Genomic DNA, 17,913 nt, shown 5'->3' on the forward strand with positions numbered 1-17,913 from the left:
ATGTTGCAGATTACATGGGTTAGGATTATTGAAGATATTTCAGATGTTCTTAGTATCAAATACCATGATTTATTTTAAGCCAAACTTGTACTTTTAATAAAACCTTATCTATTCCTTCATCTTACATTTGCACAATTATTATTCTGACATAAATATTGAGCCCAGTTTTTATTTCCGTTAAAAATCATCTTGCTAGGTATGAGGTGCACATGATTGACTAAGGCAGGAGGATTGCAAATTTGAAGCCAGTCTCAACAACTTATTGAAACCCTATCTCAAAATGAAAAGCAAAAATGACCAGAGATCTAGCTCAGTAGTAAAGTACCCCGGAGTTCAATTTTCAGTATCCTTGTCCCCCAAAAATCATCTCATCAGGGTCAGCTACTTTTTCCATCCATTTAAGGAATTGTTGTTTTTTGTTTTTTTCCTTTTATTGATGCACTGTAAATATACATAAGAGTGGGATTTGTTGTTACATATTTGTATTCACACACATTACTACTATAAGGGGATTCTTTCTTTCTTTTTATTTATTTATTTATTTATTACTGGGGCGGGGGACTGAGCCCAGGACACTTTACCACTGAACTGCATCCACTGTCCTTTTTATGTTGAGACAGGAACCAGCTAAGCTGCTGAGGGTCTTGCTAACATGCTGAGACTGGCTTTGAACTTGACCATATTCCTCTGCCTCTCAAGTTGCAGGGATTACAGGTGTGCCCTACTGCACCCAGCTAAGGGGATTCTTAATTCGTTTTGCAATATGTTTTTTCATTGCTGCAACTCAATAAAATCTTCAGATTGTGTAATTGTCTTGTATTTCTACACCCAAATCAGTGGGCAAGGCCTTGAGGTGAGTGCCTTCCTTTTCATTAGACAGGTCACTGTTTTATCCAGGTTCTAATTCAATGAATTCTCAAATGCATTCAGAATTTGCCCAAAATCTGTTTTCCCAATTAAGCAGCATTAGAGAGGCAACATCAGTTTTGGAGACCAGTAGACTTGGGTTCAAATATCAGCTTCATCAATTACTAAGTTATTTGATGATGGAAATAATATGTATCCTTATAAATAATATTTACAACATGTGAATATTATCATCTATTATTACCTTGCAAGGATCAGGTAGTCCAATCATTAAAGAAAGAAATGATATTTTCTCCTGACTGACCAGTCCTTCTTAACCATCCCCACTATGCCTCTCTCATGAATGAATGCTTCCTGATGCCAACAAATCTCCTCCTCCCCTCCTCACCCTACTCCTCCTCCTTCTTCATTGTCTTAAATTTTATTGTGGTAAGAACATTTAACATCATATCTACCCTGTTAACATGTTTTAAGTGTGTAATACACATTGTTGTTACCATCCGTATGATGTTACACAGCATATCTATAGAATTTATTCATCTTGTTTGATTGAAATTTTATGCCTATTGATTCTCCTCATTTCCCCCTTCGCTCAGCCTCTAGCAACCACTATTTCATTCTTTGATTCTATGAATTTGACTATTTTGTATTCCTCATATAAGTGGAAATATGGATTTTTTTCTTCTGTGTCTAGCTTATTTCACTGAATTTATTATTAAATTTTCATGTACGTAAAAAAACTTTTCTTCTGGATGAGTAACCTTACCTTATCCCTGCCCCTTCTCCTTAAAAAGCGAGTCTCTGTTGACCAGAAAGGCAGGTGTGGGGTAGTTCTGTTTGTCTGTTCCCACTCTCCACTGTAACTATGTGGTGGAGACCCCCATGTTTTCCTTCACAGGTCAGCAGACTCAGTCATGCCCATCTCTATTCTCTGCCAAGTAGTCTTACATAGTATTTTTGGCTCTCACAGTTATCTGGTTATATCCTCTTTTGCTCCATCTTCAAGAGCACTTAAATTCTAGTCACTTTAAATTTGGGTTTGAGAGATTTTGTGAAGGCACATTAGTTTATTTAGGGAACTCACTCATTTCTTCCTTCAGAATAATTTTTAATTTTCCAATTTTTCATCTTTTTTTTGAAAGATTTCTGACTCTTGAATTATCTCTGCTTCCAGCATCATTTTCTTTTTTTTCTGAGAAACAATGACATTTTTCCTTCCCTTAGATGTTTTTGCATCTGTTCTTCTATATTCAAGAATTCATATGCAACCATAACCAAATTGTTTTCATGAACAAACCATCATTTTGCACTGACATTTATGCAAGATCAGTTTAAGGTCTTTGACTGGTTAGTAATATTGCTGAGAATTCAATCATCTTTTAGAGATGGAGTTAGTAATATTACCCTGAGTCCAAGATTCTTTCCTCTGGATCTTTTCATCTAAAGCTTCTGCATTTTTCTTTGGAAAGCATTTAATAAATATCTCTCATAGACTTACTGTTGGCTAAACTCTCTAGTCTTCAAGGATCTTGCCAAGAAAATGTTTGTCTTAACTTCATACGTAGAGTGGTCTGCATTTCCTGGCTATATGTAGGAAATCTGTGTTGAAAGGGCCACCCCCTCAGGCGCATTTCCAAATAAAACCATGTGAGAACAGAAATAAGGATAAACTGTTGTCCATTTTTGTGAAATCCTATCTTATTTCTCTTCTTTTTATTTGTTTGTTCTGTGTGCCAAATGGATGAGAATCAAAAGGCAGAATGTTGTGTAGCATCTTTTCACTTTGTGTGTGTGTACAGGGGTGGGGGGGAAAGACTGGGAGTGGATTGATTGATTAAATGTTCATAGCTTGTCCCCTCGTTCAATGGCCCCTTCATTCAAGTCCTTGCCCAAGACCTGTGGCATCTCCAGTCCAGGCCACAACTGTGGAAGAGATAAGCAGTTTCAGTGGCAAATAACTATTTGAAAAACCTTGTGATTTATCCATACTGGATGCATATTTTGTATCTGGTAGTATATTTTTCACATTAGCTGTTTCTTAGGATTAGCAAACCAGTGCAAATCTTGTTTCATCCCTCTCTGGGTATTTAGTGTCGCGCCAAGCAAAGCACAGATTAACATATGCTTACTTAGGATTAAGGATGATTTTTTAAAAAAAAAAAAATCTTCTGATAGACAGTAAAATAGAATACACACAGTTCAAGGGATTCCACGGATGGGCTGTTTATGCAGTGCCAATAGCTAACCCTAAACCTCCAGTCCCAACTTTCCAAAGGCTTTGGGTAAAGCCAGATTCCAAATACCAGCAAATGCTCTTTTACCATGTTCTTAATTTGCCCCACTCACTACAGTGTTGCATATGATTGCTCCATGGCGAAGAAGAGAAGGGCTGAAGAGCAGGCTTTGGGTGTCCCAGTCAACAAAAGGAAATCCCTGCTAATGAAGCCCCGACACTACAGCCCAAACATGGACTGCAAAGGGGACCGAGACGACAGGACCGAGGATGATGGCCTCTCTGAAACAAACGACCGCGCTGCTGCAGGTAGCGAGGGACAGTGGCCCTGATTTTATCTACTCCTTGGTGTCAAAGATTCAGTCTTAATTTATGTAGAAATTATGGTTGGTATGGTGTAAAAGTATACTTGGCATTTGGAAGAAAAACCAAACATTGATTTCATTCACTACTCACCTCTTGAGGATCCATTTTTCAATTAGTATCTATAGGGAGGGTTTGTAGATAAACAGCATAGTCCTTGCCCTGAATTCCTTCAAAAGCACTGGACTGGGCTATGACACTTTTTGAGGAAAATAAAAGCCTTAAAGGTGAAGAGTATTTCATGTATGTAATATTGTAAGTATCTAATTGCTGAAAGACTCCTTCAAATTACAGGGCTTATTTAAGCCTTAAAATACCTTTCAATGCTCAAATTCTCTATAATGTTCATTGTTGATTATCATTAATGATTATTGTGTGTGTATGTATATACACACACATATATATATAGCTGAACATTTATTTTTACTTATTTATCAACATATATAGTCACATATAGTATTATTTAGAGCCCAAAATATAATTAGTTGTTGGCAACAACAACATAGACCAAGGCAGGTGGTTTGTGACCTTAATATTTTTCATATTTTTGAATAAATATTTATAGCAATAGACTGTAGAAATAACCTGAAGTTATCTCCTAGAAGCTCCTTCAGTAAGAAAATTATATAGAAAATGTATCACCGTGCCCATTATTTCCAAAATAAATCATTTAAATTTACCTTTAGGTACACATCATAATTCATGAATTTGATTCTTAACTCTCCTTAAACACCCTTTGCATGCTAAGTGAAATGTGATTATTTTGACGCTTTAGAATTTCTTTCTCCCCAGTTCATAGCTATTCTCACTGGTCTCGTGAGTGCACATGCCTGTAGGAGTTGGAAAATCACGGATGGCTTTGTGCATGAGACTGAAACTGAGGACATGCAGAAGTCTCAAAAAATTATGAAAAAGCAAATTCAGAGCTAAGGCTTAACTTAGTAAGAGATGAAATGAGGTATCTGCATGTTCTAATAATTCTGAACATGACTTTTATGGAATCAAAATATACTAAATAATTCTTTATTTGAAAAGAAATTATTATACAAACAAAAGGGCTTAATTTATTAGATCATAATTATTTATTATAAATAGAGTTATAGCTATTAATTTAAAAGATATAAAAGTATATTGACTGAACACAAATCTCAGGTCAGATTTATCCTATCTTGACTATGTTAGCTTAGAAGCAGTTGAAGATGCTGTGTTTAAAACAAAGTTGATTCTGGTGCAGTAAATCGTCTAGCTTTTCTGTATTTGGTAGATGGTATATATGTATGTATGTATATATGTATTTACTGGATACTGAGGACTGAACACAGGATCACTGTAACACTGAGCTACATCCCTAGCCCTTTTTACATTTTAAGACAGGACTTCACTAAATTTCTGAGGTTGGCCTAAAAAAGGTTGATCCTTCTGCCTCAACCTTCCAAGTTTCTGGGATTGCAAATGTCCAATATAGTTTAAAGACTCAGGGCTCATCTATAATTTATAATCATTCTCCACATTTTTAAAATTTCCTTGAGATGGTCAGTTTTACTTGTTGATTCATGAAAATTACAGGTTGGGTCTAGTTTTAGGGAAAGTCATTGAATCACTGCAAATAGAGTTGAGGTTCAACTCACCTAGCTAGCCAAATATTAGTCAAATATTAGCCAAATATTTAAGAAAATGAGTCTGATTTTGCATCAAATACCCTTAATAAGTCAATGAGGCCAAAGACTGTGTCTAGCTTGCTGTCTTCTCACCTTCTACTATAGCTATTGATCATCATAGATGCTTAACATTAGCCAAGTGAATATATTGCTCAAATGTATTTAGTTAAGCATTCAGTTATATGCACTACAGAATGTCTATCTGCAGGTTTACAAATGCTAAGTATTTTGATTTTTAGTATTAAAACTACTTCTGATGATAATGAATATACTGAAATTGCAGCATTAGTGACCATTATTTTTTAGTTTTTCATATATTCCAGGCATACAAATTATATCACTTAATCCTTACTACAGTGCCACAAAGATATATAATTATGGTCACAGTTTTACAGACGAGATCACTGGGAATCAAAGAGATTCAATGCTGAAGGTAACACAGCTTATATATATTAGAAATAAAATAATTAGGAAACCATTGGAAGGACAAGCAAAATAATTATTTTCCAGTTAACCATGCTCTGTAATCCAATGCTCCCTTTCCTCTGATACTTTCAGAATGCTGACAGGCAAAGCTTGACAATGTCAAATCATTAAGGGTTGTTCCTATCCCTGGTAAACAGAGCAAAGATTCTAAGTTGTTTCAACCCTCTTCAACCCTCTGCACAAGTTACCCCTACCCGCCAGAAGGAACCAGAGCTAATCTAGTGGCCAATCTAGCAGAAGTGTTTTCCTTCTAGCTTCTCATTTACTCTGGGTACTCCAGTATCTTTACCTGGCCAGATGTGTGCCAAATTTTATCCTCAGCTGGGACATTCATAATGAGGGTATACAGTGCTCATGAAGGCTAAGGTCATTTATAAACATCTTCTTCCATCTTATGACACAAACTATATTCCATATTCTCAACTAGCTGTCTCAAAGAAATGCAAGTGGGCATTTAAAGGGACAGAAAGAGTGTGGACAAAACCATACAAATATCCCTTCTTCACTGGGAATTTGAGCTTGCAAGTGCTATCCAGAAGCAGGACGAGAACACTTTCCCAATGCAGACAGGGAGAATGAGAATCAGCTCAAAGTGGAATTAATCAAGAAAGTGCATAGAGTTCCTAGCAACGTGACCGAATGCTCAATGATTCGAGGAAATCTAGCCTACTCATAGAAGTTTTAGGGGTTGGAATGATACTTTTAACAGATCACCTCTCAATGAATAGCAAATAAGGAATAAATCACTGCAGTTTCAGAATTTTGAATGATGAATTAATTTTTCTGGAGCTTTTTATTCCTGGTAAAATTTGGAACTTCAAAAGGCCTTGAAAACTTAAGTTGCCTATAAAAGTAAACTTGATAGTTAAAGAAACAGAACTGAAATACAGTGATAACAATATCCCATTACACAGAAGAAGTCTATTCAAAACATGTTGTCATTTTCAGAGGATTTTTTAAGTTGTTTTCAAAGCAGAATAGCCAATGTGTATGTAAGAATTCATCAGTGTATTGCTATAGGATTACCAAAATATAGACCTTGGTTTAATGTAAACAAACAGGTGTGAACTTCTATATATGAGGAAAAAGCATTTTTAAGAATCTGTATACAAGAAAAGCCTCCCAGTCCCACTTCCTTCCTCCCCCATACTTTGAGGTGCACACAGAACAGAGAAAGGCCTGCACTGTTCACAGTGACCCAACTACTTGGCTGGGCCCCAAGGACACAGGAATTTTCCCACCTATCATGTTTATAGTACTAGCAAAGTCAAGGTTGGTTTGCTTGTTAGTTTTAGTGTTGTTGTGTTATTTGTTTTGTGTGTTTTTTATCTGTAGGATATAGATTATCTTTTTCCATATTGCATATTAACAATGGTATTTCTAGTTCCTTTGTGTAAATTCACTCTTTTTAAAAATTTTTTTCCACATTTTTATTGGTACATTATAGTTGTATATGATGATGGGATGTTGCTACATATTTATATATGCACACAATATAATAATATAATTTGGCTAAATTCACTCTTGAAAATATTCAAACTTAGGAAAAGAATTGGCTGTGAGTAATGTTAGCAGTTTTTCCTGGGAGTGGCTGTGTTTGGTAAACGTCAGTCATGGCACTGGTATTCTTAGTCTTTAGGTTGTAGAGTAGCATGTCATAGAGGTGAGGACATAGAGTTGAAGCCAGGTGGCCATAAGTCTAGGGCCCAACCCTCCACTGAGTAGCTATGTGGTTTTGAGCAAGCCCTTAGCTCCCTAGAACTGTGGCTTCCCATCTATAAAATTGTCTAGAAAGGACCTTTCTCATAGTTATTGTGAAGATTAATTGAAATAACAAATGGAATACCTTGCCAGGGACATATCAATTTATTGTCCTAAAAAGGGTCGTTGAGTCATCCAGTTATTGGGTCATTGAACCATCCTTAGTTTGAAGATGAGGAGCCTGTACTCAGGAGACCAAGGACCTGATCAGCGTCATACAAGCGAGCAGCACTGGGCTAGCAACTTGAACCCAGGCTCTGGACTTCATACTCCATGGATTTGTGCATGATGCATTGGCTGCTGGTTTTCAAAGGCAACTGCTGAACCATTCCAGAGTCTGTGTAGGTGGTGAATCCACTAAACCTTCTCATCCTGTGGACCTTGACTTCCTTAGGCATTAGTTTTCCTGGTCATTCTAAAAGAAGAACAGTCCCACCCTTCCACATGCCCTCTGCCGTTACTACTGTTTTTAAAAATAATATCCAGGAAGGGGAAGAAGAGCCATCATTCACAGAATGCCTGTTAGCTGTTCCCATGTGACCTCACAGAGTGCACACAGGGTGACACTGCTGTCCACGGGGTTTGAATAGAGACACCAGGCTTAGATGAGCTGAGCTACCTGTCCAATGGTCACAGAGAGGAACACCAGCATTAGAACTTGCCCTTTGCTCTGTAGGCTCTGTAGACAAGGCTACTTTAGTTATTTCAGTGGCAAAATACATCACAGTCCCACCCAGGAAAATAAAAAATAGCCTTTAAAAAGAAAAGGCAAGTGGCCCATCACAAAATGAGAGAAACCCGCATGTGCTCACTGATCTGTCAAATTCAAAAGCAAACTCAGATTTTTCCTTATGACCATAGTGAAAGCCAGGTAGGTGTTTGGGAACGTGGAAAGTTGGTTTGCAGCTTGAAGAGCATCCCCAGAAACCAGCGCATGAAATGCACGTAGGCACCTCTGTCGGCGGGCTCCTCTTTTTCTGAAGAATAATTAATAAATATTTTCTTTTAGCATATAACAAACAGTTGAACCAAACAATTATGTAAACTGGAAATGACCCAAAATGCTAGCAGTTGGCAGCCGCACAGTGAAGTGCATTGTCGTGCACATGTGCATGTTTGTCACACCCGCCTCTCTGGTGATCTGCACTTAATAGGAATATTTTAAACTATGTAGCTAAGCAACAGAGGTAATTGTTGCTTTCTAGAGCTTTTGTTAGCACTCTAACACAGCCCAAATATGCATAATTAGGTATAATGTCTATAAATCATTATTGTACACATGTGGGTAGTTAAGTGGAGTGAGAGAATAGTTCAATGAATTGAGCATATTCACTGAAAATGCTTTTTATTTGTTTTCTGTAGTTCATAATACTTTAAAATTATCATAACCCTTTACACTTTCTCTTAATAGCCAACCGTGATATTGAGAAAAACTTCATTTGCATTTTAGACTATGTTTAATATATTATTTAAACCTGGAGTTCCTCTGATATGAATTCAGGAGAGGATAGGCCCATCCTATCAAATATTGTGTGCCTGTTTATCCAGCCTCTTTTCTAGGAACTAAAATGTTAAATTTTTCAGTTTACGTTGAATAGATCCCAACAAAAGACTGCACCCTATAATCAGCATTATTTACAGGGGCCAGTGTTGTGACTGAATTCTTCCCTTCATCCAAAAATGCTTTTAGTTACTATGGCAATATTTACTTGATCCTGGCAGTCCAGTGTTGATTTAGGAAGATAATTACCAGAAAGGAAGATGATGGAGATGTATTTTTGAGTGTCCTTGTCAGAGACAATGTTTATAAAAAATTAAATGAGACAAAAAAAGGCACATTGTCTTCCACACAGACACCCTCTTCCACAGCCCTCGCACCAATAGCTGTTCTTTTCTTCCTCCAAAGATGTTTATTAATACAGAATGCACTTCACTTGGTGTCTTTAACAGTCTTAAAAGGGGCTTATTATTTTGTATTTCCCATCCCCCCCATCCTGCCTTTCAGATACAGAAACAGTTCATTTTTTTCCTCTTTGTGTGTGTGTGTGTGTTTGTGTGTGTGTGTGTGTTGTTTTATTTGTCCTAGTGGGTGTCAGAGAACCATTCTTGAGGTATTTGGTGCATTTCATAACCTGTTGTTTGCTGGGCACCACTCCACATGCTTTGGGTTGGGATTGGTGTCCCTAGATAGTCCAGACCCTCAGTTGGTGCATATGCACTGAGGTAGGATTGAGTAAGCTCACCACTCTATATCTAAACTGTCACCCTCAATCAGTGAAGGGATGACTCTGACAGCTGTCTTAGGATGGCAGCCATTTCTCTGACTGTGTTGGGCAGACTGGCTTTTGGGGCCTGCTCCAGGTCACAGGGTACCTTGACTTTCAGAACCCAAGATGGGGGGGTTCTGGACAGAGGACAACTAGCTTGTCTCCAGCCTCTCCAATCAACCCCTCCCCTCATCTCATTTTCTTTTTACACACATGCAAGAAAGTATCAAACCAGGAAATGTGTTACTATTTAAGCTACTATCTGATAATCCTTATTATTCCTGTTTATGTTTTCCTCAATATGGAATTTTAGTGTGACAGTTGCAAAGTAAACAAGAAACCTGAAAGCTTCAGAGTTCCTTCAATTATCATCTCTATGTAGATGTATTTTGTACCTTAATTAATATTCCATAAAATCTGAGAGTACATCTGAGAAAAATGGAGAACATCAACCAAATAAGCTTTGAAAATATAATCCCATGCTAACACAGTGATCTGATGAATATTTTATTTACAATATATAGTATTATGTATATTCAGTTCTTCTCATTGGCTAAGATGTGGGAATTCATATAATAGGTACAATGGCAATCATTTTACATCTACAACTCTACTGTTGTTAAATATCATCTTTTTTGTCTTGGTCAGTACCCCAGAAGCACTTAGCTCTTAATGTATGAAAATTATAATAGTTAATTAATTTAAAGACGATTTCAGAATATTAAGCTTTAAGTTTTATTTTAAGAGCATATATATTTTTCTAATGTTTACAAAATTAATAGCGACCACATGTTACACATATTAAGTATGTATTTGTGTGTATATATATGCATGTGTGTGCACATACATATGCATGGGGCTATATATTTGTGTATGTGTGTGTGTGTGTGTAATATTTTTTATTATTGATTTCCAAATATTGATGTTCTTTTTCTATAGAAGAAATCATGATAAAACCTGCGGATGAGAATCTTCATTCAACTGCACAAGAAAACTCCCCTCAGAAAGAAGACCAATATACTTGTTATCAAGAGCTGGTAGTCAAATCTCTAATGCACTTGGGGAAATTTGAAAAAAATATGTCTGTCCAGACTATAAGTGAAAACCTCAATGACAGTGGCATCCAATCTTTAAAAGCAGAGAGTGATGAAACAGACGAATGCTTTATGATTCATTCTGATGATGGAAGAGACAAAGTGGATGATTCCCAACCCCCATTCTGCTCTTCTGATGACAGCGAAAGTAACTCTGAAAGTGCAGAGAATGGGTGGGACAGTGGCTCCAACTTGTCAGAAGACACCAAACCTCAGAGAGGCCCAAAGTACATGTTAGCAGATAAGAAAAAAGATCTACTGGAAATTCCTGAAATAAAAACAGAAGGTGACAAATTTATCCCTTGTGAGAATAGGTGTGATCCTGATGCAGACAGGAGAGAACCGCAGAGTGCTCATGTGGAGCCCTTGGATAGCAAAGCCCAATCTGCCTTCCCTGAGACTGAGGAAGAAGACAGGGAGAGCCTGGCCACAATGACAGAAGAATCCAGTGATCTGGAGAAAGCCAAGGGGAACCTGAGTTTGCTGGAGCAGGCCATCGCTCTGCAGGCTGAGCGAGGCTGCGTTTTCCACAGTACTTACAAAGAGCTGGACAGATTTCTGCTAGAACACCTGACGGGGGAAAGGCGGCAAACCAAAGTTATTGACATGGGTGGAAGACAAATCTTTAACAACAAACGTAAGAAAACATTTTTTTTTCATTTATTTTAGGATAAAATTACCTTAGGGTTAAGAGATTAAATTTTATTATTTCTTCCAGAAAGCTTTTTGACTGCTGAATGCTCTTTTAAAGTCCCAGTTCATAACTGGGAAATAAATAATTTCTTATTTTTACCCCCTACTCTCTAGATTATTATTGAATCAAATTTGATTCGTTTTGCAGGAACTTCACACCGAAAAAATATTCATTGCATGTATTTTTAAAATGTAATTGCTTTTTTTAAAATTTTACTTTTTCTTCTAGCAACTAGACACAACAGCATTTACCATGTAATTGCTTTTTAAAACAAATCATACCTTTAAAAACTACTTTATTGGATATTGTTAGTAGTAGCACTTGTTGCATTTCAAATCATTTTAATTATCAAATTCCAGAAATTTAATTTTTCTTTCCTACTCTCCTTCAAAATCATCTGGCAGCTTTTGAGCTTCAAAATGATATTAAGTTACTTGTAAGCCAGGCAGGGTGCTCTGATCCTTCTTGGGATAAAACTGGGTTTAAAATGTGTTTGTAGTCTTACCAGCTTTCTGATGCAGGGCCACAAATATCTGGGTCAAACTCGAATTGACAGAGTGAACATACTTTGAGGATACTTTAAAATTGCTCCTCAGTCTTTAACAAAATTGTGTCCCCTTTTCCCCATGGAATATTCTGCCCATTTTTCTACCAGGTCTCACACCAGATAGGCCCAGTGGATTCCAACAGTTACATGGAATTTCCCAGTAGTCTCGCAGGGCCTAGAAGTCACATTTAAGATGGTTATTTCCAGGAGTCAGATTCAGAGCCCCATGGTTTGCATTTTTTTTTCAATAGTTCTTAGGTGATTCTCAGAATTAGGGCAAGAATATCTTAGAGAAAATCAAGATCATAGATCTAAAGGGCTTATAGGAATACTATGTTGATATGGTTTAGAAATTCTGATTATCTAGAAATGAATTGTAAATTTTGTCATTTAATTCCATTTGCGTACTCACCTGCAATCTTGACAAATAATGTCTTTCATCTCAGAGCTAAGAAAACAGAAAAGACTAAAATAATGTCATGTAGTAAGGAGCATGATCATAATGTGATGCAAACATCCTACAAGGGTTGGAATAGGGACAGAATACTAATGACTAACGTGTGGTTCAGGACAGGGCATTGTATTCAGCTCTGTGTACTCCCACTAATATACAGTTTTTTAAAAATTTGCCTGTTTCCTTTTAATGAACCAGAAATCTGACAAAAAGATGAAATTTATTCCAAATTTTGCAAATCTGTAACTTTCTCTGTGTGTATGTGTGTTTGTGTGTGTGTGTGTGTGTGTGTGTGTGTGGTGCTGGGGATTGTGTGTGTGTGTGTGTGTGTGTGTGTGTGTGTGGTGCTGGGGATTGAACCCAGGACCTTGTAAATGTGAGTCAAGCACACTACCAATTATATCCCCAGTCCAAATCTGTCATTTCTAATATACCATGTTTCATTGATTCTAAGATACATAGTTTCCCCGTTCTAATGACTCTGAAATCAGAAAGGTACACACTAGTTTCTTAACTGCATACAAAGTGATCTTTCGTCTTACAATTGATATCTTACAACCAATGAAATCCAATGTTTGTAGAAACTTTTTGAGCCATAGCTTAAAATACTTGATGATCTTCTGGCTTTTTTTTTAATAAAACTTTTTAAACTTTTTTTGTTTTCTAAAACTAACACAGCAGTAGAATCTGTATTTGTAAATGGTGGGTCACTTGAAGACATGATTCTGGAGTCAATAAGATGTCCTGTGGCATAGGGTCTGCTCCTGCTTTAGGTGTGTAAGCCTCTGCACGATCAAGGCCAGGCTCCTATGAGACAGGTTAAAAAAAAAAAAAATGAAACCCATATTGTAGGGGAACTATAGGCTTATATAAGGATGCTTGTGAGTCTAAATTAAGTATCCACATTTCTGTTCCTTATTCCTGGTAGAGAAGCACAAGAGGGATTTTTCTTCTCTAACATGCACTCCATATTAAGTGAGCATACATCCCGACTGATAGCCATCTTCTTCAAACAATTCTGACTTTGTGTACACCTTGGACATACAACTCCACTGTTAAGAACATTAGAATTTTAAAATATCATTATACCCAAGCCTTCAGATGAGTCATTGATTCTACAATAAATTTCAGCATACTATAGCTACTAAGCATTTAGAGACCATAGTTCTCAGTGTAAGTAGAGTCGTCATGTAATTTATTGCCCAACTGTGACACTTTTTAAGTAAAAGGGGGCAATAGGAATAATTATGCACGTCTACCAGTTACGAAGACAGTCCCAGGAAAACTAGTATCTAACATCACTAGAGTATAAGGTCACCCTCATTGTGCAACACTGTGCAAAGAAAATAAAAGAAGAACCAGCTTGAGAGTTGCCCCGAGCTCATGCTCTGGCTTCTTATCATGCGAACAGGTTCTGCCCTCCAGAGCATTTCAAATCAGCATCTTTGTTTTGCCCAGCCAAGGAGAGACTTGAAGACAAAGGTGCATGGTGGACTGTCAGTGGCCCCACCTGGGCAGGTGCCAGCCTGCGTTATCTCCAACACCCTCTCTGGCTTCATGCAGACAAACAGCGTGGCAAGGACGGGAAATGCTCAGCGCCAAACCTTTCAATGCGGTTTAGAAATGTGGCCTCGCCTGGAGGAGATCCAAGAGAGGAAGGGCATCAAAATACACATTGTTGCTCTTCTGCGTCCTGTGAGCAGCTCTCTGTTATGGTATCAGTTCCTCTCGGTTCACTTTAATCAAACTTCAAGGTTTTTGACTAGTGGTCTACAGATTTTACGTACCTAAATCAACTTGAAATTTGGCACCAAATTTAGAGTAAATGGAAACAGACATGCACAAAGTCACAGAACATCACAAATTCTTAATATGCTTTTTTTTTGTCCTTTATAAAATACAAAGACAGTAGTCTCAACATCAGTCATTGCTTTTGAATCCTATCTGTGGTTAATATAAATACCTGCTACTGAATGCGACCCTATCTTTGGCTGCTCACTGCTCATTTACAACTCACGCTTTCTGTGTCCTGACCCTTCCTCTATGGATAGTGCAGGCGGCAACTTGAAGGATCCTTGCTCCTCCCTCTTTCACTGAAACCATGCCCCCATATAATTGCATTACATACAACCTGCTGTGTCCCATCTGCCCAGGACTGTTTGTAATCCAACAACTGGGGTGACATGGTATCACAGAAGCTTGCCTACTTGCCATATACTGTCCCAGAGATGTTGTTCATATCCTGCTATAGTAGCCTGTTCTGGGTGCCCCACTTGGAGCCAGGAGCATGCAAGAGATCCACATCCTTGAGCAGCAGGGCCCTTTCTCATACTCTGTCACCAGCAGCTTCTTGGGCAGAATCATCTGGATTTTTTATTTTTGCTGTCAGCATCAAGCATTATGCCTGTTGCTTGGCTTTCTGAGAATCCTGAAGCCTTCCTGCAGTCCCCTTTTCTCTCTCTCCCAGGGCTCACAGTCTTCTCATCCTTCTTCCAAACACCCTGAATGCTGATGAAGAATAGAATTCTCCATGATTGCTATCATTCCAAGCATGAATTAGGGGCAATTTGGGCTATAAGACAGTATTTCTGTTTAAGTTTATCAACCATCTCAATCACAAATATATACATTTGTAACTAAGGCCTCCTCTGCATTAGCTCTGATCTCATCAATATTCCTGTTTCATACTCATTTATGTTAAGTATTTATATAACCTTTTATCTAGCCCTCAGCACTATGATGCCAGAAAAATTATAAAACTCCTGAGCGTGTCTTTGGTCCTATTCTCTCCAGGCTCTTGTCCCACAGCATGCTGACAAAATGTGTTACAAGGTAGCCCTTTCCGTGCCTGGCTGCACCTGAGAACCATGCCACACCTGGCTGCGCAGTAGCACCCTCCAGACCACCAGGAAGGCAGCCCCTACCCTCTCTGTTTTCTGAAAGTCCCCGGCAAGATCATTGCTTTTCTAAGTCTCAGTTCTCAGTTCCTGCAGTCAGTAAAATCAACAGCTTTTCACCACAGTCACTGTGCATGGAACCGAAGTAACAGCCATTGGGGTTTGGGAATCTCGGGACTTTGCAGTACTACTGGTTAGGCAGAACACAAATCTTATCCAGACTCTCATCAGTTGCTCTGAAGGAAGTTACCTCTGCTTATTCATGAGCTTCTGGTTGGCCCTCAACCCCAGGGCCACCTGCTGCTAGTGACTCATGGGGACAAAACCAGAGAAGCCTTTCTCAGATATGGTAGTTTGTTTTGTAATTTTGAATCTGGCTTTTTCCAGACTCTTTCAATAGGAGATGGTTTGGGATTAAATAAATATTTTTCTTCTTTCTCACTTTTCTTTTTCTTTCTTTCTTTTCAGGAGCTTGTTCACCCTCTGGCATAGGGGTGATTTTTCATAATGAGGCTTTAACTATAATACGTGACATGACAACTTGAGACCATCTTTGTATTTTAACAGCTCCTTGCCCTGTGTCAGCCTTTGCTTAGGAAACCAAGAAAATTGAAAACATGTTTTATGTTTCCACAGGTCTTAGTTGAGGGTCTTATTCAAGGCAATGTGAGAAGAATGTTTATGATGGTAAAACTGAATGAAGTGAGAATGTCACTCTGCAAGGCCACTATTGAATAGGAAAAGAAAGAAGAAAAGCCAAATGAATTTCTCAATTTAATTTCTCTGTAGATTCACCGAGGCCTGAAAAGAGGGAGACCAAGTGCCCTATCCCTGGGTGTGATGGCACAGGACATGTGACCGGGCTCTATCCCCACCACCGCAGCCTTTCAGGATGCCCCCACAAAGTGCGGGTTCCCCTGGAAAGTGAGTACTGCCTATTCCTAAAGATGTCAGTGCTTTCTTAAAAGTACCAGAACATCACAATATTGGTTGCTTTCTCTTCCAATTTGGAATTCACAATGGAAACAAAGTTTTCTCTGTGGCAAGCAGTTTCCATCTAGCTGTATGTTTTAAAATGGAGTGTATTGGTAGAAAATTTGAGGGACAATAAGTTCAGCAGATAAAGAGAAAATTGCACTGAGTAGATAGCTTGCTACCCATATTTCCTAAGAGAGGGGGTCTCATCATGCCACTGGGGTCATATGCAGAATCCCCAGGTTGTGTCAGGAGGCAAGGGCAGGAGGAACTTTAGGCCAGAAGCCTTTAGTTTCTATGTAAAGGAACATACAGGGAAGGGTAAGTGGACTAAGGGTTGTTGGTTCCTCTAGCTCTGGGGTATAAGATTTGTCCCTGGTTCTTTTGTCCATGACCCTAGGATAATTAGGGAAAAGGACTTTGCCCCAGAATATTAGAAACAAATGAGCTTGTTGGGGTGTAGGCACCAGAGTTTAAGAGTGTTCTCAGCTGGTCAATTGTGTGCCTTCTTTAGGAGCTGGCTAACTCTGGGAGGGCCAGTTCCTCCTGGGTCAGCAAGTCCCAGGTGTCAAAGCATCACAACTACAAAAAATAAGCCGTATTGCCCTGTGTGATTGCACAGTTCGTTCTCAGCCTAAAGTCTGACCTCCAATATGTCCAGGGTCAACCTTAGCCTCAGGACATCACAGGGAGGTCTCCGCATCCTCCTGGCCTCCACGCATTATGAGAACACGTACTCTGTAGTGTTGTCTTGGAACATCCTGTCACAGCTAAGAGCCTGAGCAAAGGCAATCCTCAGTATATCAGCCCATCCCTGTCCTACTATGAACCAGGTCTCTACAGGTAAATAAAGGCTGCCACCTTCCAAGCTACAAAGATGTAACCTACTGTTTGAATCTCTTTATTGAGACACCTCTTGGGCCATACAAACTGGAAGAATAGGGACACCTTAGCATTCCCTTCCTTAATATTAAGAGTTAGCAAGTCACTAATCTAACCAAATGAGTCCTGTGCTGCTGAGTTAGCAATTCCTTAGACTGATTCTCTGATGATTCAGTCAGCCATACTCCTCTCCCTCCTGCCCTCCCTGGTACTAGACGTTGAACCCAGGGACACTCTACCACTGGGCTACATCCCCAGCCCTTTTATTTATTAATTTCTTTATGTTGAAACAGGCTCTCACTAAGTTCTTAGGGCTGGTCTCAAACTTAGGTTCCTCCTGCCTTAGCTTCCCTAGTACCTGGGGTTACAGGCAGGTGCCACTCAGCAATACTTTCCACAATACCACATGGCAGTGGATGGTGGTTAGAGAAAGAATCAATATAGCATCACTTAGGAACTAAAAAAGACCATAGGCAGAACTTCAAATTGGGGAAAAGGTGGAAAGAGCTATTTGGCAGATACTGTTCTCCAAACACTCCTCCAGGGAAAGCACTTGAATGTGGAAGGAAGGTGATGAACTTTTCAGTTTAAATTAAATATGAGCTGAATAGAGTCGTTTAAGTCTATGGTTAAATATAACTTGGAGTTCAGAGCAGTTAACATGATAAATCTTGCTAGATTTAATTTTTGAAGTTCTGGTGTTCTTATTTTTTTTTCAACTAAATATATCTGGAG

At 38.6% G+C, this 17,913-nt stretch overlaps 1 protein-coding gene across 4 annotated transcripts in view; it reads left to right on the forward strand.

The window, feature by feature from the left end:
• Window positions 1-3,222: 3,222 nt before the first annotated feature.
• Window positions 3,223-17,913, forward strand: part of St18 (ST18 C2H2C-type zinc finger transcription factor) — a 61,879-nt gene continuing 47,188 nt past the window's right edge. For 2 of the 4 annotated variants that reach the window (XM_026394412.2, XM_026394414.2), the window contains exons 1-3: window positions 3,223-3,409; window positions 10,575-11,366; window positions 16,111-16,245. In XM_026394412.2, coding sequence (XP_026250197.1) covers window positions 3,238-3,409; window positions 10,575-11,366; window positions 16,111-16,245 — 1,099 coding nt within the window. In that variant the 5' untranslated portion in view covers window positions 3,223-3,237. The remainder of the gene's footprint in view (window positions 3,410-10,574; window positions 11,367-16,110; window positions 16,246-17,913) is intronic. The other 2 variants (XM_026394413.2, XM_026394415.2) reach the window with 2 other exon arrangements.

Source organism: Urocitellus parryii, chromosome 7 (genome assembly GCF_045843805.1).
Source record: "Urocitellus parryii isolate mUroPar1 chromosome 7, mUroPar1.hap1, whole genome shotgun sequence".
Classification (NCBI taxonomy): domain Eukaryota; kingdom Metazoa; phylum Chordata; class Mammalia; order Rodentia; family Sciuridae; genus Urocitellus; species Urocitellus parryii.